General features: G+C 54.6%; 1 protein-coding gene across 1 annotated transcript in view; it reads right to left on the bottom strand.

Annotated features, from left to right (window-relative positions):
- Window positions 1-6,488: 6,488 nt before the first annotated feature.
- HPCAL1 (hippocalcin like 1) overlaps window positions 6,489-26,172 on the bottom strand; it is a 110,322-nt gene continuing 90,638 nt past the window's right edge. The window contains exons 3-5 of the mRNA XM_063078422.1: window positions 13,324-13,728; window positions 10,840-10,945; window positions 6,489-7,353 (exon numbers count right to left, since the gene is read on the bottom strand). Of these exons, the coding sequence (XP_062934492.1) occupies window positions 7,256-7,353; window positions 10,840-10,945; window positions 13,324-13,701 (582 nt within the window). The 5' untranslated portion in view covers window positions 13,702-13,728 and the 3' untranslated portion in view covers window positions 6,489-7,255. The remainder of the gene's footprint in view (window positions 7,354-10,839; window positions 10,946-13,323; window positions 13,729-26,172) is intronic.

The following is a 26,172-nucleotide window of genomic DNA, read 5'->3' as shown; positions in this document are numbered from 1 at the left end:
TGTGCTGTGTGGCCTACTGCAAGTCAGGTGCCCCACCAGGCCTCACTATCTTCATCTGTCAAATGGGACCGGGGATAGAAAGCTTCTACCGAAGGAGCAGCTCCAAAACCAGGCTCTGCGGAGGCCTTAGGTATCAGCACACCTGAGCCCTGGACGGCCCTTCCAGCCATGGCCACCAGGGGGCAGCAGCACCTCGTGTTTAAGTTTTCAGGTCACTCAGCCCTACTGTGTGCAGAGCTGGGACTATGACCAGAGGCCCCTCATGGGCCGCAGTGCTGTGGGACTGGCACATGGCTCCGACCCAGAGCTGCTCCTCAGTCACACCCGGGTATCCAGGGCTTTAAGGAAGAGGCTCCAGGCAGCCTTGGTCCCCTGACTAGGTCGTTCCCCCGCTTCCCAGAAATTCTTTCTGAACCCCCTACAGGTGAAGCCCAGGCCCCAGCTCAGCCCTTGCGCTACTGCCTCAGGCTTGCAGCACAGTCCGGTGAACAGCTAGTGGGTCCCCTTCAGCCTCTGTTCTTGCTGCCTCCTCTGCCAGTCCCCGCAACAGGTCATGCTCCTCAGTCATTGTCTCCTGAGGTGTCCCCAGTCCCTCCCCCTGTGCCCACACAGTGCCCAGTGACCCCACTGGGCCACCACCCCCTCACCACCCTGAGGAGTGATCATGGTCTGCGACCACCCTGGCTCCCTTTGGATCTGACTTACCTGCCCCCACTCCACTGACTGGCCTTGGGGACAGGGTCCAGGGCCACTTGCCTCATGCATAGGTACCAGGTACCTGTTGCTGAACAGAAGCAGAGCTGACCTTAGGCTACCAATGTTGCCCCTCCCCATCTCTACAGGGTCCCGGATCAAGCTCTTTCTGCCCCATCCAGGGTGCTAGACTCTTGCCCCATGGCCCCCACATCTGGAGGAGCCAGGGTCCCAAGGGCCTGAGCCCAGAGCTCAGTTGCCAGCCTTCGGTCCTTAGCCTGAGAGCCTGAGGGTCAGATCCTGGCCTCCGGGGGTCCTTGCCCTCCCCCAAGGCCCTGCAGCAACCCCCATCCCCCATCTTCCTCTGTGGGTGCAAGATCAAGGTTGACACCCTGGCCCTCTAGCCACGGCTTGCAGGGGAGGACAGAGACTTCTGCAGGAACACGTGGCTCATTTGAGACCAAGTTGCTACTCACACCCAGGTCTAGCTGGCTGCGTCCAGGGCCTCTGCGGGCAGCAAGCGGAAGTGGGGCTGGGGGGCGTGGTTCTACGTCACTCATTCACTCACTCATTCCTGAGTGAATTATCAGCAGGGCCTGGCAGGACTCTGGGGTAGAGATGACAGGAAGTGATTTGATGACATCAGCACAGAGGCACAGTGCTGTGAATGAGGGGTGCGGGCTCAGGGATATCTGGGGTGGGCTCAGGAAGGGCCTGGTGTGGGAGAGTGTGATGTTCAGGGGGATGGGAAGGCCACAGTAAGCCTGGGTTGAGCCACGAGTGGGGTGGGCGCCCCAGAGCTGGGCTGAGCCCACCAGGCCTACAGCTGGGCATAGTCAGCTTGGGGACTCCCACCCCACCCACCTGGAATGAGCTGCCAGGGCTGCCCCTCAGCACAGCCTCACACACATCTGTATGGAGCACCCACCTGTAGACACAGGCCCCGGCCAGACGCACAGGGTCCCTCCATGCCAAAGATACACAGGACGCCCTGGGTGTGCGGCCAAGACACCTGGACATAGGACAGACACCTGAGTCCCCAGAGCCCTGTCTGCAGAGATGGAGGCACCAGGCACACAGCCTGGCCCCATCCCCCACCACAAACAACACCACACACCACAGAGCGGGCACACACCCCACAGAACACACAAACACCACATGTGCCACACACACCCCACAGCACACACACACACCCCACATGCCACAGACACCCCACAGTGCACACACACCCCACAGCGCACACACACACACACACACACACCCCACATGCCACAGACACCCCACAGTGCACACACACCCCACAGCGCACACACACACACACCCCACATGCCACAGACACCCCACAGCACACACATACCACAGCGCGCGCGCGCACACACACACACACACACACTCATACAGCACCACACACCACACCACAACACACTCACACCACACACCCCACACACCCCACAGTGCATGCACATCACAACACAACGCAGACCACAGACACCCCACAGCACACACACACACACACCACACACCACACACATCCCACAGCACACACACACACACCACAGCACACACACACAAACTCATACAACACCACACACCACACACATGCCACAGCACACACACCCCACAGCACACACACACACACACCACATATCACACACACCTCATAGCACACACACACATCACAGCATACTGCATACACACAAACTCATACGCCCCACACCACACACACTCCACAGCACACACACACCCCACACACCACACACACACACACACACACACACACACACACACACAGAACCTGGATCCATCGCTGCCCACATGGAGCCAGAGCCCAGAACCAGCGAGCCACCAGGCCACTGAGCCATTCTGGCCCAGAGCCAGGCCGGGCCCGGACTGAGCAGGGACTAGATGGGGCCATTTGCCACTTGGCCAAGTCCTGCCCACCACCCCACATAGTGGGCTGTTTTCCCTGGTGGTTTCCATCTCCTCTTTGGGGGGCTGGGATCCTGTCTGGACCCCCAGTTTTGGCTCAGGCCTACCCTCGATCTCAGGAGTCAGGGAGGGGAGGAATCTGTTGGATGAGAAAGGGGCCCGCTTGGGAAGCCCCCCTCGGGCAATGGTGGGGTGGGGAGACCCCTTCTCTGCTGTACCATTGACCCGGTAGGGGACTGGGCCTCAGTGCCACAAACACAGTGCCCCTAAAACTTGTTCAGGCCTCTAAGACTTCATTTCCCCAGACACCCAAGGCCCTGAGGGCAGCTGCAAGGAAGACTGGACCCCGGATCCAGGCCCAGCTACTGTAACTGGGACGACGTGCACCTTGGGGTCTGGAAGCATATCCAGGCTGCAAATTCTGCTTCTGCCGCCCCTTGCTAGGGATTTGGGGCAAGTTACTTAATTTCTCTAAAGCCTGATTTATCAATCTGTTCAATGTGGGTGGTGAGACTATGTTGCAGTGAATCAGACAACACATGTAAAGTGCTTAGCTGCATCCATCCTAGGAAGGCCTCAGTGGATGCAGGCTGATGCTACGCTGGCCCAGCACTGGTTCCCACGGGCAGGTCAGCTCACCCAAACAGAAAATGCCCGCGGTTGCATCGTTTTCTTTTCTTCATTTTCTTGTTTTTATTTATTTATTTTTTTTTTGGGGGGGGGGGGTTGCTGCATTATTGAAGGCTCAAATTTCAGAGTAAGGGAGGTGACAATCCTACTTTCCTGGGGGTTGATCATGGCCTGCCCAGATGAATCGTCTTGGGCATAACACCCCACACTCCCACCCTCCCATCCATGACCCAGGGTTTCCTTTTTTACATTCTAAGCACTTTCTAGTCTTGGGAGTTGTTTCCTTAGCCCTGTGTTTTCCTGGGGAGCATGATGCCATGCAGGGGTGTGAGAACAGCTGAAAGGGCCATGGAGCCACCATTCCAGGGTGAGGGGGGTCTCCATGAAGGAAGAAGGTCTGAGCCCATCCCTTGAGCAGCCTCCTGGGGCACGTTCAGATCTTGTGCTTTCAGGGCAAGACCATGGGGTCCTGGGGGAGTCAGAGACATGCATGCTAGATGGGGAGCCATTTTCCTGAGGTTCTGCAGAGTCCACGCACACTAGACCTTACGCAGGCACGTGCATTGTTAGGTCTGCCGTCTCTAGCATGAGGTACACGTACACAACTCTCAAGGGACTTCAACCAACTTCAGGTGTCCGCAAAGGATGGCAAAGGGTCTAGGATCCCCTAGGGCAAGAGGGAAACTTGCAGGGGATGGGACATGAGGAAAAGGGGGCAGGCACAGGGCCAGTAGATCAAATTGCTAGGGAGGGACAGGAGGTGGCACTTTCTAACAACCAGCCCTGGAAGAGCTGGCTCCAAGACAGAGGAAGAGGCTACGGAGAATTGGTTTGTGCTGGGGAGATGCTTGGGTGACAGTCTTGGGTTCAGTTCTGGGTTCTTTTCCCCTCTGATGAGCTGGGTTTCTTGGCATATGGCCACCATCTTTGGGGTCTACTTCCCCTGTCTCCCAGGCAGCAGTGGACCCCCAGAGGAACCACACTGACTTCTGTGAGCTCCTCCTGGGGCAGGGTCCACCAGGACCCCCAGATCCAAGTCTTCCACATTTGGGCAGAAGCCACTACGAGGTTAATTTTATTCATCGACTTGACTGGGTCACAGGGTGCCCAGACTTGTGGTCAAACATTATTCTGGGTGTGTCTGTGAGGGTGTATCTGGATGAGATTAACGTGAGTTGACAGACCGAGTAGAGCAGGTTGCCCTCCCCGACGTGCATGGGCCTCACCCAATCCATTGAACGTGTGAACAGAACAACAAAGAATTTGCTCTTTGCTTGACAGTCTTGAGCTGGGACATTGGTCTCCTGTCTTCAGATCCAGACTGGAACTGGCACCGCTGGCTCTCCCGGGCCTCCCGCAAGCTGGCTGCAGATCTCGGGACTTAGCACCACAAGCACGTGAGCCAGTTCCTTATGATCCGTCTGTCGCTGGATCTGTCCCACTCTATCCACCCACCCATCCTCTCTGTATCTATCTTGTGTTTTCAGGGCAAGACCATGGGGGCTCTGCGGGGAGTCATAAGACGTGCAGGCCAGATCCAGAGCCATTTTCTATCCATATCTATCCCAGAGCCCTATTCTATCCATCCATCCGTCCGTCCGTCCGTCCGTCCATCCACCCATCTCTCCCATTGGCTCTGCTCTCTGGAGACCCCTGACTAATTCAATGGTCTTTCCCATCTGTGTCCCCAGGACTCTGCTCCCATCTAACTTCAGCCCTCCCCACAACAAACACTACTGATTTAACCCTTGCCTGTCCCGTTACATTTCTGTAAAATTCAAGCCCCTCACTGGTGATTCCTCCAGGCCAGGCAGAGTTGCCAAAGGCACCATCTTGCCACTTTGTAGCAGGTCACCTGCCCCCACCCACCCACCTGGCCCCCCCATCAAGGCTCAGTGATTCTGGAGAGTTGTGCTATGGAATACCCTCCGGTAGTGCCACTGACTCAGAAGGCGCTTGGCAGATGGACACATCATTTCTATTAACAGAAGCATGGGCCGGCCTGTGGCTCACTCAGGAGAGTGCGGCGCTGGGAGCGCCGAGGCCGCGGGTTCGGATCCTATGCAATGGCCAGTGCGCTCACTGGCTGAGCGTGGTGCAGATGACACCATGCCGAGGGTTACGATCCCCTTACTGGTCAAAAAAAATGAAAAAAAAGAAGCGTGGAGTCTTAAAAGATATGAAATGACTAAAATCAACAAAATAGCTGCTGTCCCTGAGGCCTGCTGTGGGGCTGGCTCTGGGCCACATGCTCTGCACCTGTGACCTTGAGCCATCTGCTGCCCTTGTGCTGCTGTACAGGTGCAGACACTGAGGCACAGAGAAGCCCCGTGGCCTGTCGGGGAGGAGGGCACCTCCTTGGCCAAGGGGCTCATCTTAACCAGCCTGGGCCAGTCATGGTCATCTGACATCCCTTTCCAGGACACTGGCCTGGGTGTGAACATGGGCCATGGTTTTGGCCACTGAGATGAGAGGCTGGCAGGGAAGGGACGGGGTGGGGGGAGAATTCTGGAACGTTTTCCTCCTTCTCAGAGGAAGGGCAGAGGACAGGATGGCTTCTGGATGCTCCTGGGTGTGTTTGTGTACTGCCCAGAGCTGCAACAGTGGCTGCAGGGACCCTAAGGAGACTAGTGTAAGGACAAAAGTTGACTCTCTGAGCTGGGGAGCAGGTGGTAAAGAAGGTGGGAAAAACCTGGGGTTGTTAATAACGCTGTTGAGCCACTGAATCAGCCACACCCACAAGGCACTGCCGTGGGACCTCTCGGCACGCGAGACAAACAGCCCCATTGCTAAAGCTCCTTCTCCTGGGCATCCGCTGCTGGGGCCAGAAGTAGGAACGGCCACAGAGGAGGCAGGATGAGAAACCAGGGCGGCCCACCCAACGCCCTGGTCCACACCCATCCTCTCTTGCAAGGTGGCTTTCCTACCACCTTGCTGATTAGACCACAGAGGGAGACAGGGAAAGGAGGGAGGCTCGGGCGCCAGTCAGACCTGCCAAGAACAGTCATCTTTTATTTCCATGAATGTTTCTTGGCATTAGGCAGATATTGAAAAACAGGCAGCTCAAGATTTATAGACACAGCAACGGCTAGAGGGATGCAGGAGGCACCGAGTTTTCCAACAACAGCTGGACTCCAGTGAATCCACCTTTCCTGCAGAGGCAGGGCCACGGCCTTCAGAATGAGGGCTCCCGTGGGCAAACAAAAAACTCAGAGAATTCGTTTATTTGATCATTTTAATACCAGAAGTGCCAGACCAGTCAACAAGGAGGACAGACCAGACACAGATGCCCGCGCTCACCACGCGGACGGCAGGCCGCGCCGGCGCTGGGCACGCATGCATTTCCTGTGCAAACGGGCAGATCGAGAGCACATAAATACCACAAGACAGCCAGGCTCGGAGGGTCACAGGCCACGGGGGGACCACGCTTCAAAGGCAGTCGGAGGCATTAAATACGGGACCTACACGTTACATTTCACTGCACCATACATATAATTTATATATTAAAAGAGAGGAGACCACAGTATGTATACGTGCAAGCAGCTTTGGTCAGAGAAAATGAACGAGGGAGGTGAAGCCATGCACGGGAGGGCCTGTCTACTCTCCCTCCACCCTCGCCCGCTCCTCTCCCACAGAGTCATTTTGGGATCACAAGATAAATTAGCTGGCCTGGGCAACATCTTGGAAATTCCTGCCTGGTATCCTCAGTGTGGTTCTCTGGGTCCCCTGGGGCAAGGAGGTGCCCTGGAGCCAAGAACACTTGAAGCCCGCATGTCATCACATCTCTGGGAGTCGCCCTGGAAGGACCAGGCTGGGGGGAAGGGGAGGAATGTCGCATTGGTCAGGAGGGAGGTGCAGCCGGGTGGGCCAGGCAGGTTGCCACTTTGCCTGGCCCCGGGTCCGGGAGAGCAGGAAAGATGGTGGAGGCAGCCACCTTTGCAAGCAAAGCTTAAACGGCAAGACAAGCCTGTGCTTCTCTGCAACTGTCCGGAGGCCCTTTCCCTTAGAACTGGCTAGCACTGCTGGGGTCGCACTGCAGCAACCGCACGATGGAGGGGTCACTCTTGGCACCTTTGATGAATTCTTCCAGGGACAGTTTGCCTGCAGGGTGGAGAGAGGAGAAATCAGAATTAGCCAGTGCTCACTGTTCCTTACACTTCCAGAGAGGATGGGACACCTCTCAGGTCAGGGACACCCCATTGGTCAAAGCCTTGAGCCTTCTTAAAACTGGGCAGGGTCCAGTCTCCACTCACTTAGCAGCATTTCTGGAAAAAACCCTTTTTGCTTTCACTGCTTCCTGCAAAGCACTGGGTAATTCAAAGGACATACCCAGTAGGACAGCGTGATGCGGCCGATGAGAATTTGAATCCTTTTGGAAATCACCCCACACTTTACTTACTAAGAAATATGTGACTTGTCCAGAAAGAATATGGCATTTGCCTCTCACCCATAAATAATTCAGGGCTAAGGAGGCCACTCTGGTTGGGTGGTTCTGCAGCAGCCCAGGCCGTGGTCTCCTACTGGCAGCTTGGCCATGCACTGGCTATGGCATAGGCCTGCTGCCAAGATTCAGAGTGTCACTTTCTGCTCTGTGACATCTGCCCCACACAGTGGGTGGGAAGATAAGAGAAAGCAGACTGGCCACGCTAAGGGATCAGCTGGTCCCCTGTCTGCTGTGCCTCCTCTACCACGGACACTGTCACTTCTAGAATCAGGAGATAGGAAAGTGGTTTCTAAACCTGAAGTGCCATAGAAATGTGAGTTCCACGGGAACCAATGCTGGTGACAAACATGTGCACTCTCCCATGATGAAGACTTGGTTGAGTGCACTGGGCTGAGTGGCCTCCGGAGGTCAGTGGGCCCAGGGCGGGCCTGTGTGGCCGGGGGGGGGGGTTGTGGCGGGGGGTGGGTAGTTCTGACCACCTGCTGCCCCCTCCCGCGGTCATTTGTGACACGCCCACATGCGGTCATCACAGCGCTTGTTCTGTTCAAGTTCTACCTCCCAGGGCCTGCTTATCTCTCCGGCTGGTGGGGAAGGACCTGGGTATGGCAGGGACCCTGCACTCCGGAGGCCCGGGCCTTAGGGCCACTCCCCATCTCTGGCAGCTGTCAGATGGAATGCGTTCTGTAGGATGGCTGGACAGGTGACATGGTGAGCTGCTAACACTCTGTGTCTTCACCTCTACAGCGGGTTGAGAACAACACCATCTCTAAGGGCTGCTGGCAGGTGAGTTTGAGGAGTTCAGCCCACGCCAGGCCATAAGAGGCACTTGGTCAGTGGCCACTGCTGTGAAACCAGCTGCAGAGAACAGCAGGGAACCCCCTCCCATCTACTGCTGGGCAGGGACCCCCTGTCCTTGTGGGTCCCCAGTGGGGTGTGATCAGGCTGGCTTCTCTAGGGGCACAAACTTTATGCCCCTGGGGCCTGGGAAGTCTGCTGGCCCTAGGGGTATCAGCTAATGCCCAGGATAAGGGACTGGGAAAGGGAGAGACAGCCACCCCCTCAGAGAAGGCCCCAGGACCCTTCGCTGATGTAGAGAATAGCCGCAGGCCTTGCTACTCTCTTTATGGGTGGTGAGGACTTTATGGGCCACTCCCCCAGCCCTCCAGCCTCTGAACCCAGGGTGGCAGGCAGCGGGTATGTCTCCTTGGCTATGTGGGGCCTCGGGATCCAAGGTCCCAAAGGCCTCAGGGGTAGCACCAGGCTCATCCCCCAACCCCCTCCCTGCAGCCCAGGCCCCCTAAGTCTGAGGCTGAGGGAAGCAGGATCGGCCAGGTTGGCCTCCAGAAAGGAGAGCCCTGAGCTGAGCCAGGAGGCTCTCAGGACTTGTGGAGATGCCGAGGGGCTTCTGAGGCCTCCACCCCCTCCTTCTGCAGAGAGCAGGGTGGGTAAGAGTGTCCCTGAGCACAGTGTGTCCTGCTGGATGTGCATCTGGATGACAACTAACAGGAGAGGGTGGCATTTATGATACTTGTGCCCTGGAGAAAGCCCATCAGCCCAGCCCAGGAAACCGGGAGAGCCACACACCTTCTGGGGTGGCCAGAGACAAATTGAGGGGCACCAACTGTTCCTGAGAAATCCCCTGAGAAGCCTTAAGAGACAAGGACTGTGCCCGTGACCTCCCTTTGCCTTTACCCTACTCTGCACCCTGGCTGTGGCCCCAGTTCTCCGCTATCACCTCTTCCTTCCCCTCCCAAAGCTCCAGGGATGGACAGGTCCCCTGAGCTCACAGGAGGAAGCGCTCTGTCCCAGCGGGCACATGAGCAAGTGGCACACACCATCCAAGTTCACAAACAGCCTGGGAAGGTGCAAGGCACCAGCCTAGCTGCTCTCTGACGGGGTGGGCTGGGCTAGGCCAGGAAAGCAGGTCAGCGCAGGTGATCGAGGGTGGCTGGCCTAGGGACACCGTGAGGTCAAGAACAACAGCCACTATTTGTGGAGTGCTGGGCACTGTGCTAAGAGCTTTACAGGCATCATCTCATTGAATCCTCTCAACTACTCGAGATTGGATCTATTATCCCCATTTCACAGAAGAGTAAACTGAGGCTCGGGAGAGCCCAGACTCAGTGCAGGTCTGTTAGAATCCAAAATCTGTGCCTCGCTGCGCTGGAGGGTGGAAAACACATTTTAAATTAGCCCAAAGGCAACGCTAAGCACAAGGCTGTCTTGTTTTATTTGTGAACGTGTTTTGAAAACTGTTACCCTGCTGTCTGGAATGCTTTTTGCTGCCTACAGTTACACCGAAACTCTCGTCTCCCTGCTGGGCTCAGTCTTTTAACTCACCTGTGTGGTGCATTTTAGATTTTACAAAGCACTTTCTTGTGCATTAGCTTATTTTTAATCTCCAGCACAGCCCAGGGAGTATTTTCTTTTCTTAATGTCGCATTTCTTTATCGTTCAAAAGCAAATCAAACCTGGTTCTGTGGCTGCACTTGACAAAGCCACAAGAAGAACAGAATCACCAGATTCCACAGCTGCCTCCCCCTCGCTTGGATCCTCCCAGAACCCAGCAGCTAATGCAGAGCAGGACATGCGAGGGCACATCCTCACGGCCACGACCACCAGCCTCCCTCCTCCTGAGAGCCGGCTGCAGCTGCTACAGGCAGACACGCAGCACCGCACCCCCTAGCAGAGCTCCCCCAGGACCACGGGGACCATCAGGGAGCCTCACATCTCAGGATGGTGGCAAGAGAGGCACAGCCAGCTTCCCAGGGCCCCACAACCTGGGACACTTAGAGCCCAAGTCCCCCAGGCCCCAGGCGCCATCAGCTTGCCCGCCTCCCCACCCCCAGATACACCCATGGGAATATTGGTACCCCAGTTTTATGAGTGAGGAGATTGCAGCTCAGAGGGGTCAGCAATGTGCCCGGGATTACCAAGCTGTGAGGAGGGAGCCAGGACGCAGGACCTGGGTCCCCGACTCTGAGTCCTGCTCTTCCCGCAGCACAGCGGCACCGGGTGGGCAGGGCAGGGGAGGGGCTGGGCTGAGGGAGGCTGAGAGTCTGCAGAGGGGACACAGAGCATCCCGAGCACACCCCTGCCACCAACAGCATTGCACAGACACAGTGTCCCCCGCCTGCCCCTACCGTCGTTGTTCGTGTCCATCTGCCTGAAGATCTTGTCGGTGCGTTTCTCTGGGGTGGACTCGTCCTCGGGCATTTTCATCACGGAGGAGACCATCTTGTATATGGCCTGCAAAGAAGCCCATGGAAGGGTGTGCTCAGATCCTGGAGGTTGCAGGGGCAGGTGGGCAAGAGTGTGAGGTGCCAGCAAAATGTCAGGAAAATGTTCCTGCTACTTGTGGATGAATCTCATGGTGGCATGCTGAGTACAGGAGGCCAGACACACCTTGGCGAAGTTTAAGAGCAAAATGCCCCTGCCATGGTGGTGGTGAGGATGGGGTTATCTCTGGCTGGGGGTGGGGGGGTGCTGGAAAGGAGCCTGAGGGGCCTTCTGGGGGGTGGCGGTGCCTGAGTGCGGGTGGCTGTCCCATGGGCACATACATGTAAAGTTCACGCTGCCCACTTAGCTTTGTGCTTTTTACTATGTGGCTGTTATGACTCAATTTAAAAAAAAAACAAAACTGAGCCCCTGAAACTCACAGGGAGAATCACAAAGCCAGCCCCAAAAAGGACAGGATGTGGGGCAGCACTAGGGTCACTACAAGCAGATGGTGGGAACCTTCACTCGAGGGCACTGCTGTCGTCCCAGGGCTCGGCACTGCTGCAGGCCTCAGTGTGTCTCCCCGAGGCATCCACCCTGGCAGGTCCCCCCGTGCTGGTGGTGGGTGTATGTGTACATGGTGGGGGGGACGATGATGAGGCCAGTGACTGGCAGCTGATCAGAGTGACGTGTCAGGGGGAGGGGCAGTGCCACTGTGGGATTTTCTGAGCACTATATGTGCAAGTGGCTTGACTGATAATCTCATTCCTGAGACAAGAGGCTAAGAATAGCCATTATATCTTAAGAGCAGGGTATCTGAGAAATAAAAAGAGTGACCCCAAGGTTTCTGATATGTATTACATGCTCCGCCCCCTCGCCCCATCTCCATTTGAGGGCGGGGCTGGCCAGGCTGGCCCATCTCCCACCAGCTCACCACGGGAGTGAGGGGGAAGGTTCAGGACATCTTCCTGGGACTGGGCCATGAGTGCAGACCCAAACGCAAGGTTAAGACCCCCCCGAGGTCTCCTGGGAGGCTCTGGAGTGCTGAACACACTAATCTACTTTGAGAAAGGTGCAGCAACCAGGAGTCCAACGTGAAACACCACCCAGCCAACCAGGGAGCCATCGGATGGCACTGGGGGAAGGCTTTCAGGGTTGGGGGGCCTAGGAGCCATATGCCATTTGGACAAGAAAGGCTGCTCCTCACTGCTCTGCATGGTTCTAGCCTTGTCTCTAAGTCCAGCCAAGCCAACTGCTCAGCCAGGGACAGGCATGTCCGTCTGCACAGGGTAAAGGTTAACACGTGGGCTTGGATATACGATTCTCAGGAACTAGAGTTCTTACTTCCACCACTGCTTATAGCTAAGAGCCAGGAAGTGGTGAATGGACCCCAGAGTTCCCCAAGTGTGTTCATTTACTCTCACTGTGTGAAAACCATCTATTTGCAAAATGGGTTGGTCACTTCTGAGGCTGGTGGAGGAGTTTGTGGATTTGAAACCCGCTGCAGGAGGCTTCCCATGTAGTTCCTGACATGTGGAACTGCTCCTGCTCAGGAGTTCTGGAACTGGATCCTCTGGGCTCCAGGAGGTGCAGGGGGGAGACGTGGGGGAGGGGCAGCTCCTGGCTCTCTACTCACTACCACCCACCAAAACACACGGCCAAGTGAACAAAACTTGGTTTCCTTCTGGAAAACAGCCTCATCTGCTGGGGCTGTTGACAGGCACAAAGTCCTTGTAAAGTGGTGTCCTTCGGGTGCAAGTTTATTCTCGTGGTCACTGACGTTTCAGTTTACCTTTCAACTGCATGTTCCTGGGGCGTTACAAGCTGTTTGTTGCATTCCTACACACACACACACACACACACACACACACGCACACACGCACGCACGCACGCACACACACACACACGCACACGCACACGCACACGCGCGCACGCACACACGCGCGCGCGCCCGCGTGCGCCCGCGTACATGCATTCCCAAATATAGGGCTTTCCCAGGGTCTTAGCAGGTACCTCTTGCAAGTACCAAGGGTCCTGCAATGATCTAATTCTCAGCTCTGTTAATTCTTAGGAAATCGCCCCCCGGAGCCTCAAATTTTGCGAAATGCAGAGAATTTCCTAGGGTTGTAAAGATGAAAACTGAGCAAAATCCTCCCTGGCCTGATCTATAGTGGCAATAATAAACGGCTTGTTTCATTGCTGTCTGCCAGGACACGCCCAGTCAGGTGATGCCTGCTCACTTCCAAAAGCCCACCAGGTGGCAACCTGGCCAAGAGTGACCCAGTGTGGTGGTGAACATGAAGAGCCCTGGGCTGGGAGTGGGCCAGCCTTGGTGGAGCCCTGGCCCGCAGAGTGACCGGGGTGCCTGCAGGCCTCTGTGCCCTGCCCAGGCCCGGGCGCCATGGTACCTGCACGATCTCCAGCATCTCGCTGCGGCTGATGTAGCCATTGCCATCCAGGTCGTACATGCTGAAGGCCCACTTGAGCTTCTGCTCCAGCTTGCCCCGCGAGGTCACACTCAGCGCGATGATGAACTCCCGGAAGTCGATGGTGCCATCACCGTTGGTGTCGAAGGTGCGGAAGACGTGCTCGGCGAACTTGGAGGCATCGCCATAGGGGAAGAAGTTGGCGTAGATTTTCTTGAACTCGTCCACCGTCAGGTGGCCGGTGGGGCAGTCCTTGAGGAAGCCCTTGTACCACTCCTGCAGCTCGTGGTCAGTGAACTCCGTGTTCTCCCGCAGGTCCTGCAGCACCTCGGGCCGCAGCTTGCTGTTCTGCTTGCCCATGGTGGCCGGCAGCGGTGGCGACTACACCTGCAAGACAGCGGAGTCAGCTGGGGACATCGGTGGGGGTAGGTGGGGTCTGGCTTCTCACCACCTACAGGCACAGAGCAGGCTGAGCGACGTCCCCTGCATGTCCTGTATCACGGGCTGGAGAGACTGACAAGACCGTCATTGTGCAAGCCTCGTGTCTCAGCACAGGTAAGATGCCCCCGCCCTTGGAAGGCATGCCCTTATTTTATGTGCACGAAGTCAAGACACCCAATTCAATCAGAACAGACTGCCCTCACATTGCAAGACATGTTCTGACTCTGAGCACATGGAACTGTAAAAAAAAGTTGTCACTTAAAAATCAAAGGAATGAGGCATTAATCAAGTGCCCATTGCAGGTTGTACAGGAGCTGGGATGAAAATAAATCCTCGGTCTCATCACCCTCATCAGCCCAGGGCAGAATGGCCACGACAGCTGCACCCAGACCTTTTGTTCTGAGCACTTCTCTCTTTTGGGTACTGCATTAGGTTTTTATCCTTAGAATAGGTGTCCAGAAACTTTTAGGGAGTCCCCCCCCCCTCTTTATTCCCCCTTTGAGAAACTGCTCTGGAGAGGAGAATCTAGAATTAGCATGAAGGAGTGAATGATGTCCTGAATGTAATGGAAAAAACGAGGCACCTATGGGAATGCAGAGCAATGCCCTGACCAAAACCACAGCCCACAGGTGGCGTCCACGAGGCCCGCTGTAAGACGGGTCCTGGGGCTCTTAGTACTACCAGACACTCGTGCAGCTTTCACTTCACCCCCTCGTGTTAGTTTCTTACGTTAGCAGTCACACGTTTACATGACTTAATAATTTCTGAAGCACAAAGAAGGATAGAAAAGAAAAAAATGTCTCCAACCCTCATCCCAGAAGCAACCACTTGGAACCACGTGATCCAAAGCAGTATGTACCGGGTCCCTGTTATGAAGGGTGAGCCACCAAGTTCCCACACCTCCCGGCCACTTCTTTCCTCCTTCCCAGGTTTTATTAGTTTTACATATACATGATTTCATTTTTACTTATCTTTATGACTTTCAATAATATACTTAAAGTTCCTTTCCTAACCTCTGCATAGGGCAGTTTGGCAATATCTTTCAAAATTACAAACACATGTGTGCTTTGTCCTGGCAATCCCACTTCTAGAAACTTATCTAAAGATACTCCCACCTGTGCAAATAACCTGTGCACACCACCAGTGCCTGCATCACTGCAACAATAAACAAGCCAGATGCCCGTCATTACGTACCGATAAGAAATAATCATCAAGATGTGTCTTTCAGTGAAAAGAGGTGCACACAGCATACAGAGCTTGCTATTTATTTAAAAAGAGAAAAAATATATGCATGTGTGTTTACGTCTCTGGAAGGACTTACTAGGAATTGACAGCCTTAGCCAGGGGAGGAGAGAGGGCTGGAGGGGCACAGGCCTGATGGCGACTTTTTACTGTAAACCCTTTTGCAATGTTAAGATGATGAACTCTGTGTATGTATCTTCTTTTTTTTCTTTTTTTCCTCGTGTATGTATTTTCAATTCAAAGACTAGATACACAAAATTAAAATGATCAAACCTCTATTTCTTGATCCAGCCACTGGACACACCATCTCCGGACTCTCTCCCTGTGAGAGCAGCTGTGGGTTTCTGTCTCCTTCCTTCCACATCGCGCTTCTGCCACGAAACCACTTTTTTTACATTGTCGAGGTTTGCAACCTCTACTTTCTGCTTTACCTATAGGTTGATGCTAAAAAATGGAAACCAGCCGATCTCTACATAAATCTGACTCTCAGTTTCCCAGTCAGGGAGTGAGGTCAGGGGTGAGGGGAGGCCAAATTTGGGGGCTGCCAGAGGCGTGGGAAGTGCCCTAACCAGGCGAGCCCAGCTCTACACATGTAGCCGTGTGCGGCCGACCATGCCAGCTGGACTTAGTTTGCCCTAAAACGAGGACAGACATGGCCCCTCTTCTGTTGGGGAGCTCAGGGATCACATTAGGCCTGGGACAAATGTACAGACGAGGGGGGGACCCCCAATCCCACCATCCAGCTCCCTGATCCACTGTGGGACTTGGGGTGACACCAGCCTGCCAACGTGCTCCAGGGGACTCAAAAAAGTCCTGGTTTTATCAGCACCGTACTCTCCCTTTTTTTTTTTTTTTTTTTTTTTTTTTAAAGATGACCGGTAAGGGGATCTTAACCCTTGACTTGGTGTTGTGAGCACCACGCTCAACCAGTGAGCAAACCGGCCATCCGTATATGGGATCCGAACCCGGGGCCTTGGTGTTATCAGCACCGTACTCTCCCGAGTGAGCCACGGGCCGGCCCAAAAGTCCTGGTTTTAACATAGCTAATTAGGTGGATGTAAAAATCAAAATATCGCTACTGCTGTGGTATCTGGCAGCGGAGGAGAACCACAAAGCGCTAAGATTTTTACGTACCGGAAGGGCTCTGAACCAGGTTTTGAGATGTGAGCTTGCTCTCACTTCTGCTATTACTGTGACTGCTCTTGGGCATCACTCAGCTGAGTTCTGAGGTCCTTCTGGTGTCACCCCAGAAGACCCAATGATGGCTCCATGTCCAGAGAAACCCCTGGAACGGAGAGGGCGGTGTCCCCAGGACTGCACAGTGCACAGGGCGAGCTCGCTGTGGCCGTCCTGTCTCCTCAGGCACACGTGGTGTTATGGTTTGACTCATGTCCCCCTCCAAAAGATGATGAAGTCCTAACTCACAGGACCTGTGAATGTGACCCTATTTGGAAATCAGGTCTTTGCAGATGATCAGGTCAGGAGGAGGTCATCAGGGTGGGCCCTAGTCTGATATCACTGTGGCCTTATGAAAAGGGAAACTCTGGACACAGACCCACAGAGCAGGAAGACACAGCCGCCTGCATGCTGAGGCCACAGAAGCTGGACACAGATGTGGAAGATTCTCTGTCCAGCCCTCAGAAGGAACCAACCCTGCTGACACCTTGGTCTCAAATGTCCAGCCCCCGAACCACGACAGAGTGTTTCTGTTGTCCTAAGCCACCTAGTTTGTGATACTTTGTTGGGGCAGCCCGAGGAGCTCACACCCAGGGAGACACACGGCTCTGCTCAGAGCCAGGCACCTCCCAGTCCTGTGGCTCAGCCCTCGTCCCAGCCAAACGCAAGGGCCCGAGGCCAGTGCCACGTGTGGGGAGGAAGGCCCGGGAGCCACTGGGGCCTCGGCCGGGTGTGCGTCCACCATCCGCCTGGCCGCCCGGCCATCCAAGGTTCTCCCCTGGCACACCCTGGGCCTGTCCCTCACAGCAGCCCTGCCCCGCACCCTGCTGCCTCTGTGCATAAGGCATGGACGAGGCCACCCTCGGCCTCTGGAGTGCGTCGCCACTAGCACATTCTCACACATGGGCGCACACTAGTGCAGTCTCACACACGTATAGCACACTAGCATGTTCTCACAAGTGTATGCACACACATGGAGACTTGGGGTCCAGAAGGCCCCTCGTGCTGGGCAGGGCATCTGAGGATGACTCTCCAGAAGCTTCTCCAGCCACTGAGCAGACAAGGACAAATCCATAGGCAGAGCCCACGGAGCTCATGATGCTTTCACAAGTTACTTCCACAAACAAGTCCAGCGGTCCTGAGCTGGGCTCCAGGGCCAAGGAGACAGGTCACTGGTGGGGTGTGGGCTCAGAGCTGGCTGCACCCACCCCTGCTGGGTGACCCTGGGCAAGTCACCAACTTCTTGGAGCTCTGGGCTCCCCTATGAACAACAGGGCAGGACCCGGAGTGCCCAGCTGAGCTGGCACTAGGCCCGCTCACCGGCAGACGTGTCTGGAGCACTTCTCATGTACCGTGCACTGGAGTGAGCACAAGGCAGTGACAGGACAGATCCATCCCTGCCTCTGGGGCGGAGCCACACTGGGAACAGGATAGGTGGGAAGGCAGAAGAGGGGGTGGCTCACAGGCAGGGGTGGGCCTGGGGTGGCTGACCCTGAGACCCCCAAACTGATAGAGCAGAACAAGTGTCCCTGGAGCACTGTCTAAGGTGCTCCGGAAATGAGGATGAAAAGCACGTAGTTCGGGAACGGGGTGGTGGGGAGGCCTGGGAGATCTCAGGGGAGGGGACACTGAGCTGAGCCTTGGTGGGTGATGGGGTCTAGCCAGCAACCTCGAGGACGACACTGTTGGCAGAGGGCACCCAGCAGGGCTGACAGTCTGGGGACAGGACTTGTGTGAGAGAAAGTGGGGGGCGCCCCAGAGGAAGGGAGGGAGCTGGGCCCAGCCAGGCCGGGGGCTGGGGCTGCTGCCTACATGAAGATGCAGGCACCAAGGAGAGCCAAGGTGAAGCCATGGCTGGGAAGAGCCACCCACATGCAGAGGGAAAGAGATCGCGGAGAGTCTCGACTGGTGGATGGAGCCCCTGCGGGATGGACACTGGAGGTGGAGAGACAGTCAGGAGCTGTCTGAGAGACAAGCCCAGAGGACAAGACCGTGCTCTGCAGACACATCGCAAATACCCATCTCAACACCTACATGAACGCCTCTACAACCTCTCACCCCAGACCCAGCTCCCTTCCTACCTGACGTCCAGAGGTTCTCCTGCTCTGGTTAATTTCCCCCTTTAGTTCCTTCTACTGACCTTTCTCATCCCACCTGCTTCCGTCTGTTCGTTCTTGTGTTAAACAACTTCTCAGCCCCCCTGCACCCCTCAGTTAGGATTTGTGGACCGCCACACTTTTGGACCTGTGGCCCTAGCAGGTCGCTTGAGACGTGCAGGCAACATGGGGTGCTGGGGGATGAGGGCCGCATCCCAGCTGTGTGGCCTTGGCTGGAGCCCCACCTGCGTGTCTGTAGAATGAGGCCACAGACCACGGCCCATAGAACTTTCCCGCCCTGCAGTGTCCTCCCAGGGCGCCCAGACTCAATGTAAGGGGCTCTGCAGACTCGGCACACGTCCCCCTCGGTAATTCCTGTGCTTGATAGAAGGCTAACCTCCCAGGCCCTTCATCAGCTCAGCAGCTGCCCAGCCGCTGTATTCTCCACATCCTCCTCCTGTCTCGCCAGCGTCTGGAGGAAGGACCATTTTGTCTGAGGATCTCTAGTCCAGCCTCCCGTCCAGTGCTTGAATGCAGCGGCCCGGGCAGAACGGACCCGTGCCCTAGAAGGGCTCTTTCTGTCCCATCCCTGACCCTCGCTTCTTTCAGCTGAAACCTGACACTGTTCCTCCCAGCAGTGTGTCCCTGGGTCCCTCAAGGGGACAGCATTCTGTTCTGCAGCAAGTGGCCAGAGAGGACCAGCCATGAGCAGAATGGGACAGCTGCCGTTATGGACTGAATTCTTTCCCTCAAAATCTCTATGTTGACATCCCAACCCCAGGTCCCTCAGAATGTGACTGTATTTGGCGACAGGGTTTTTATAGAGTTGATTAAGTTAAAATGAGGTCATGAGGGTGGGCCCTAATTCAGGATGACTGGCGTCTCCATAAGAAGAGGAGACCGGGACACAGACACACACAAAAGGACAACTACATGAGGACACAGGGAGCAGAAGACATCTGCAAGCCCAAGAAGGAGCCTCAGAAGAAACCAACCTGTCGACGCCCTACTCCTGGGCTTCTGGCCTCCACACCTGTGAGGAATTAAGCTCTGCCGCTTAAACCCCCGTGCACCTGGCTAGGCAGGCCAGGTCATGGACAGCTCCCTCGGGGGGCTGACCACTACGTGTCACCAAGGCTGTGACACGGGACGGGCCAGTCCCTGAGGCTCCACAGCCTTCTCTCCTGACTGGCTCTCACTCTCATACAGGACAATCAAAAGAAGCATCCGTGGACTGCGGGGCCCATTTTGTCAGATAATTTACATGTCAGTTGCACCTGACCAAGGAAACTGACCCTCGGAGAGTCACGGAGCCTCCTGGAGGCGGGGCCAGGGCTTGGGCCTGGGTCAGGCTGGCTCTTTCCCACACTGTAATGCGGGTGGCCAGAGGGAGAGCTGGCCCAGAGCAGGGCACCATGGTGACAGACATGTTGCCCTCACAGCTGCCTTTGTTGTCTAATGGCAGGTCCTTTCTCCCTGATTAGCATTTCTGCACTTTCGCTCTGAGAGCTCAGGATCTGTTTTTGGAGGCTTCTCACCTCATCAAAAACCACATCGCCGCTCGGAACAGGGGAATCAATTTGCTTCGGAATGGGTCTGTGATTTATGTTCTTGCAAATCCCATTGAAATGCTAAAGTCACAACACCTCCTCTCCTGAAATAACAGATGTTTATAGTGCGGAAGGTACCAGATTACAGGGCGTGCCAAACAGTAAACACAAAGGCTAGAGGACAATAGCGGGGTGCACGTGGTCTGCCCAGAAGATGCACGTGCTTTCCTAGCTCCTCCCATGTGTCCCCCAGGAGGCAGACACACGTGACTGCAGGATCCTGCCTCCCAGTGCCTCCTTCTCAAAATGCTTCCCGCCCATCACCTCCTCCCTGGGTCTTGGCTGGGCCTGGCACAGAGAGGGCATTCTGAATTGCATGAACGGGCGTTCTTTCTTTCTGTCCTTGTGCTTGTCGTGTATACACACACACGTACAAATACATGCTTTCGGGTGTTGTTAACTTTGGAGGCAGGGAGGTTTTGGGCAAAGCTAGTAGTCCAGTAGAGCCTGGGTGACTCCCTTTGGGGATGCAAGGGAGAGGATTCAAGCATAAGAGAAAGGAGTGAGACCAGCCAGTAGCCTCCAAACTATGTCTTAGTAGCCCCAGGGACCTTTCTCAGGCTTTGGGGTCCACATTTGGGGAGAGGGGAGAAGAAAGGCCTCTGGGCCTCTGGATCCAGCACTGAACAGAGCAGCAACATTTTGACCTGTTTCTGCATTCAAAGAAAGGATTCTGTGGATGAAAACAAGTCTGACACCAAGACCTGCTTATCTTAAGGTCTCAGATCTAACAGCATAAATGCATAGAAGAATGTGAAGGCAGAAAACTATAGAGGTCCCAAGATGGTAGAAGATTTTTGCCCTTTTCTATTGGGGAAAAAAAAATCCCCACCCCAGCAATAAGAAGCAGAAAGCAAAGACCATACCCATGACCTTGTCTGTGATCTTGACCATATCCATGAGGTGATGTCTATGACCTCAAGCCCCACATGTACCAGTAGAAAGTGGGCAGGGAGGTGGCAAACGGCCGAGCAGGGCATAGGGGAGTCAAACCTCAGCGCTGGCAGAGGGCGGGTAAGGAGGAGCAGCAGGCCATTGGTGCCCCAGAATTCCAGAAGCTCAGGGAGGGGAGGTCCTCAGAGCCTTAGGAGGTGTGGCAGGTACAGTCTGAACGTATGTGCAACAGACAGAGCCCGGGCAGAGACCATGTGCTCTTCTTTCCTCCTGGCCACGTGGCTGGACTACGTTTTCCAGCCTCCCTTGCAGTCAGTGGGGTCCTTGTGACTGCTCTGGCCAATCGATGTAAACGGGGTGATGCTGAACACCTCAGGCCTGGTCTTCAACAACCTCCCATGCAGCCCTTGCTCTACATTCTCTTTCCTACCTGCCAGCTGGGTGCAGAGTACCCAGGGCAGGACTTGGGGGCCCCAGAGGGTGCAGGCACCATAGCTTTTCTCAGACAGCCTTCCTTATCGGAACCACAGCCCACAGTAAGTCACTGGAGTCCTCCTAAGGGTGGAGCCTAAGTAGAATGTATTATTCTAGGAGCACGGGAGGAAAGTCATCAGTGCATTCCACAGATGCTTTCATGTATTAGGCCTTCATTCTTTCTTGGAACCCCAGATGAGAAAGGCTGTGGGATAGAAGACCTGCTAAAAGGAAGCAGCCTAAGTCCTGGAGAGACTGCCCAGTGTAGAGCCCTCCCCTCCCCAAAGTCACACCCCACTGTAACACGATCAGGAAATCCACCTCTATTGTGTGAAGAGCTGAGATTTGGGGCTCGTTTGTTACAGCAGTTAGCCAGCCCTGACCAATACAGGACCCTGCCTCTCAACTTAGTACAGTCTGGTGATGACCACCTCCATCTCCAAAGGGGAGGAGAGGAATATTCTCAGGGAAGATCCTGGACACGGTAACAGCAGGCCCAGAAGAAGCAGGGTGAAGAACCGACAGAAAATGGGTAAGTTAAGGCCACGTCTGCCGTGTCCAGCAGGGAGAGCCTGCAGCCTACTCTCACACCTCCAGCGAGCATGGGGCCAGCCAGGACCAGCCCCCAGATGGGGCACTGGAGGCTCTTTCTCCAGACAAACTGAAACATCAGCATGTTCTTAGGACCTGGTGCCAGGCTGGACACAGGGTGGGTGCTCGGCATATTCCAGTCCATTGGGCTTCCTGTGTGCCAAATCCTGGGCCGAGGGCTGGGATGCAGGGCCCTGTTCTCTAGCTCCCCAGCAGCTCACGGCACAGGTGCAGACAGGATGGGTCATAAAAAGTGACATTAAGTGGGGCTCCAAGGTGGAATCATTTATTCCTGGGGAAGACCAGGCAGTTTGGCTAGGAAGATGGCATTTGGGATCAAAACTGAATGATGAGGGGGATTTTAAAGACTGATGGAAGCTCAGCCCCCACAGGCCATATCCAGGGAGAACATGGCAAAGATTCCAGAAGCTGAGAAGATGGGGTCATGCCCGGCTAGTCCAGGAGGCAATGTCATCTCCACTTTAGAGACAAAGGACGGAGGCTTCGGTGGGGTGGCTGCGGACCCAGGTGTGTCTGAGTGGACAGTCTGCGTCCTCCCTCGTTGAGTTGTAACCTCCTCTGGGCTCTGTCTGTGCCAATATCCATGAGCAGCGATGGAAGTCCCGGGGGGGCTCCCAGCCGGTGTCTGTCGCTGCTCCCAGGACAGCTTCACAGGATGGCCTCTCCAGTGTAACTTTCACAATGCTGTTAAATGGAGCCCATGAATGTCAAATAAAGCTGACAGCCTCATGCACGTACTCAGTCACTTGCCAAGCCAGCCTGCATGTACTTAACAAGGATCCAGAAGAAAGACCTCGTTTTCTCTCTCTCCTGGGGGCTCTTGGGCTGGAAGCAGGCCCCCTCGCAAGGAACGGGGGTGGACGGAGCGTTGCGTGCCGCAATGACCCCTGTTATTAATTCAGCAGATAAGCTGACCTTACTGAGGCTTGGCTGTTTGGGAAGACGCTGACAAAAAACAAGGCTTTCTGCAAAGACAGAAAGCCACCACTCACATTTCCCAACAGAAATGGTCACCTGGCTCTGGTCATTAGGCAAACCCAGACTTCAATTATCAGAAATTCTTACTTTAATCTCCAACGAGGACAGTGGGGTAAGGAAAGGGGTCCCGGGGGAGGGCAATATATTTGAGAGCAGAGCCATCTCCTACTCGGCTTAAAAAGCTACATATTCAAGCAGGGCTCAGATCAGACAAGTAACAGCCTTCTGAGAGCATCGAAGATGACATTTTAATTCACAGTAATGGAAAAATGGGGGAGGGAGTTAGTGTAGCACTTATATCCGTCTCTCAGGCTCTCAGTTATTCTGTTATTGTTCTTAATGTGCTAAATTGTAAAGAAAAAAATTGTAAACATGTAGCTGGGGAGCCCTGTGAAAATATTTAACCTAAAGTCGGCACTGCCTGCAAATTAAAGCCTTTTTAATGGCATAGTTCTATCAGCTGCTCGGGGAGGCTCCTGGGAACCAAATGTCCCATTTATCTCAGCTCGGCACTGGCTGAGGATATCAGTCGGCATTTCATCTCAAAAAAGCTTTCATCAGTCAGATCTCCAAAGCTTGCCGGGCCGACCAGACTTAGAAACGTGTGGGGGGAAGACGATGGGAGAAGTGGGGGACACCAACTCCTTATAAAAGACAAAGGCCCAGGAAGAGGACGGAGGGCCTTTGTTGTGTATTTGAACTTTAAGGGATCGGAAGGCTCGGCTCATTTGAGATGAGGGCTTGTTCTGTCTGGGGTGGAACAGGAGGGTGGGAAGAGAAGGGGCAGGTGCCAGACAGACGGTTTGTGCTCCTCTTTCTTATCCAACAGCAGACCCAGCTCCTTCTCCAGATGACCCACAGACACACACTCCTCCTGGGGCTGAGCCCTGTCCTGGGGCTGATAGCACTTTTCAAAACAACTCAGGCCTGTGTTCTTCCTTCCTCCAAATAAGCAGATGAGAGTCAAGAAAGCTTCAGCCTTGGCTTCCAGTGCAGTTCTCTGAGGAGAGGCCAGTCCTGTTCTGGGGGGCTGTGCCAGCAGCCAGGACCCGGGTGCAGGGGGCAGATGCACCTGGGGCCACGCAGGCTGCAGTGTGGCTGGACAGACGCTAGAGGGCGCAGTCGGACAGGCTCCCAAGGGCCTGAGCTCTGAGACCCCGCCCCAAGTTTCCTGACCCCGCCCCCTGCCATGCCCCCATTGCTTTGTTGCTACCCTCATGGGTGCCTCAGTTTCTCCATCTATAAGCTAGGGTTGCTTTGTCCCATACAGAAAACACCAGCCACATGTGGCTATTGAGCACTTAAAATGTGGCCAGTCCAAATTCCTATATGTGCTCTTAGTGTAAAATACTCACTGGATTTGACAATAGGGAAAAAGTAATGTAAAATGTTTCATTAATAATTTTTCTATCTTGATAACATGTGAATTGATAAATGATACCATATGGGATATAACAGTTTAAATCAAGTTGTTGACATTAATCTCACTTGTTTCTTTTTACTTTTTCAATGTGGCTGCAGAAAAAGTTAAAATTATCTATGTTTGTGGCTCTCATTATAATTCTAGGGGACAGCACTGGATACAGGTAGTATTGAGTAGATGACACCAGGGACCCTGGATCTGGGGCCACCAAACTGGGACTCTTTTTCAAGCTCATTAGCACCCTGTGGTGTCCTTTGTTTATTTCACTCCTTAGTAAAAGATAATGGTGTTTGCATTTCACAACTACCTGTGAGTCCTACAAGTTTCTGCTTCCAGCTGGCAGGGCTAGCTTGAGAACTCTGCTAGGGGCCAGCTGCAAGGAGGACCTGACCCCAGCTAAGGGGTGAGGCTGAGGGGCAGGGGCTGCAGAAAGAAGGCGGTTCCACCTCCTCTTCTAAGTTAGAACAGCCAACCCCACAAAGTCACATCTGGGGAAAGAGCAGTTTAGTAACACCTCTGGAGCCGACAGTTACAGGTGTGCCTAGATCCAAATTCAACCCACTGACCTTAAGCCCGTTTCCGGAGGTCTGCCTGAAACCTGTTGCATCAGTGTTTTACCAGCTGGGGGGTGGGGGTGGGGGCCTCCAGGCCAGTAACTTGTTGCGAAATCCATCAGAAACCTTCCTGACTTCCGTATCCATCCCCAGCAGCTTAAAATCCCCATGACTGCCCAAAGCTTAAAAAAAAATACAAGAGAGAGACAGAGGCGGGCCAAGCAAGGCACAGAAATCCCCTCCCTATCTCAACCCATCCTGCCTTTCCACTCTCACAAGGTGGAAATGCCCTAAATGGGGGGTGGGTGGGAAAAAGAAAAGGGAAATCCCCAAGAGAATATTCTTTCCCTTCAGCACTGCTACTGCAACAGGAAGAGGAAGGAGGGGGTGGCCCTCCCAGCACACGTGTGCCTCCCCGAGCGCAGGTTCATCCACGCGCCTGCTCGCCTCGGCCCCCAGCGAACTCCACTCACCCACCACAGCCCACTGCAGATGTCACGCCTCGGGGATGCATTTCCTAGCCCCTGTACAATTGTGCTTCCCTTTGCATTCCAACAGCAGTTCTCACCTCTCTATTATGACCTCGACTTTCATTGACACAATTTTCTTGTCTTTGTCCCTCTTTAGAGGGAAGAGAATACAGTACCGCATTCTCCCCGTGGGTAGCAGAACCTGCTAAGTGCAATCTAGCCCAGGGCCTCTGCCCCTCTGCCTTCCTTTTCCCCGGTGTCTTCCAGGCTCACCACCCCAACACTCATGACTTTGCTCAACAGCCTTTTTGGGGACGCTACCTCCACGGAACCCATCTCAAATAGCAGCCATCCTCAAGCTCTGGACCCTTCCCTGCCCCCTTTCACAGCATTTCCTACTGCCTGGCACTATATTTATGTATGTATTGACTGTCTGCCCCCTCTTGACTGCCACTGTATCCCCACAGGGCCTGGCACACAATCAGTGTTCGGTAGCAATGTTTGAATGAGGGGTTGTGTTTTCCAAGGGGCGAGCACAGAGCCTGAGCAAATGAACCAATGTTTTTCTCTAGGATCCCTCTTGCTCTAACATTTTATGACTCTTTCTAGTATTAGGGATGCCGAAGGAACATCAGGGACTAGGATGGTAAAGTGCTCTCTTGCTAAGATCTGAAGCTCTAAGAAGGCACATTCAGACTTGGTATTCTGGAAATCTCCATTTACTGGCACAGATCAGAGGTTCTAGGGTGTGTCAAACTGGGGGGGGGGGGGTCCGTTCACCAAACTGGGGCCAATCTCCCTCCCCCTGGTGAACACACCCCAGCTATGTGGTCTCCAGCCAGGGGATGGGGACTGGAGGTG

Source organism: Cynocephalus volans, chromosome 14, assembly GCF_027409185.1.
Source record: "Cynocephalus volans isolate mCynVol1 chromosome 14, mCynVol1.pri, whole genome shotgun sequence".
NCBI classification, from domain to species: Eukaryota; Metazoa; Chordata; class Mammalia; order Dermoptera; family Cynocephalidae; genus Cynocephalus; species Cynocephalus volans.
This window is presented reverse-complemented; position numbering and strand designations above follow the sequence as displayed.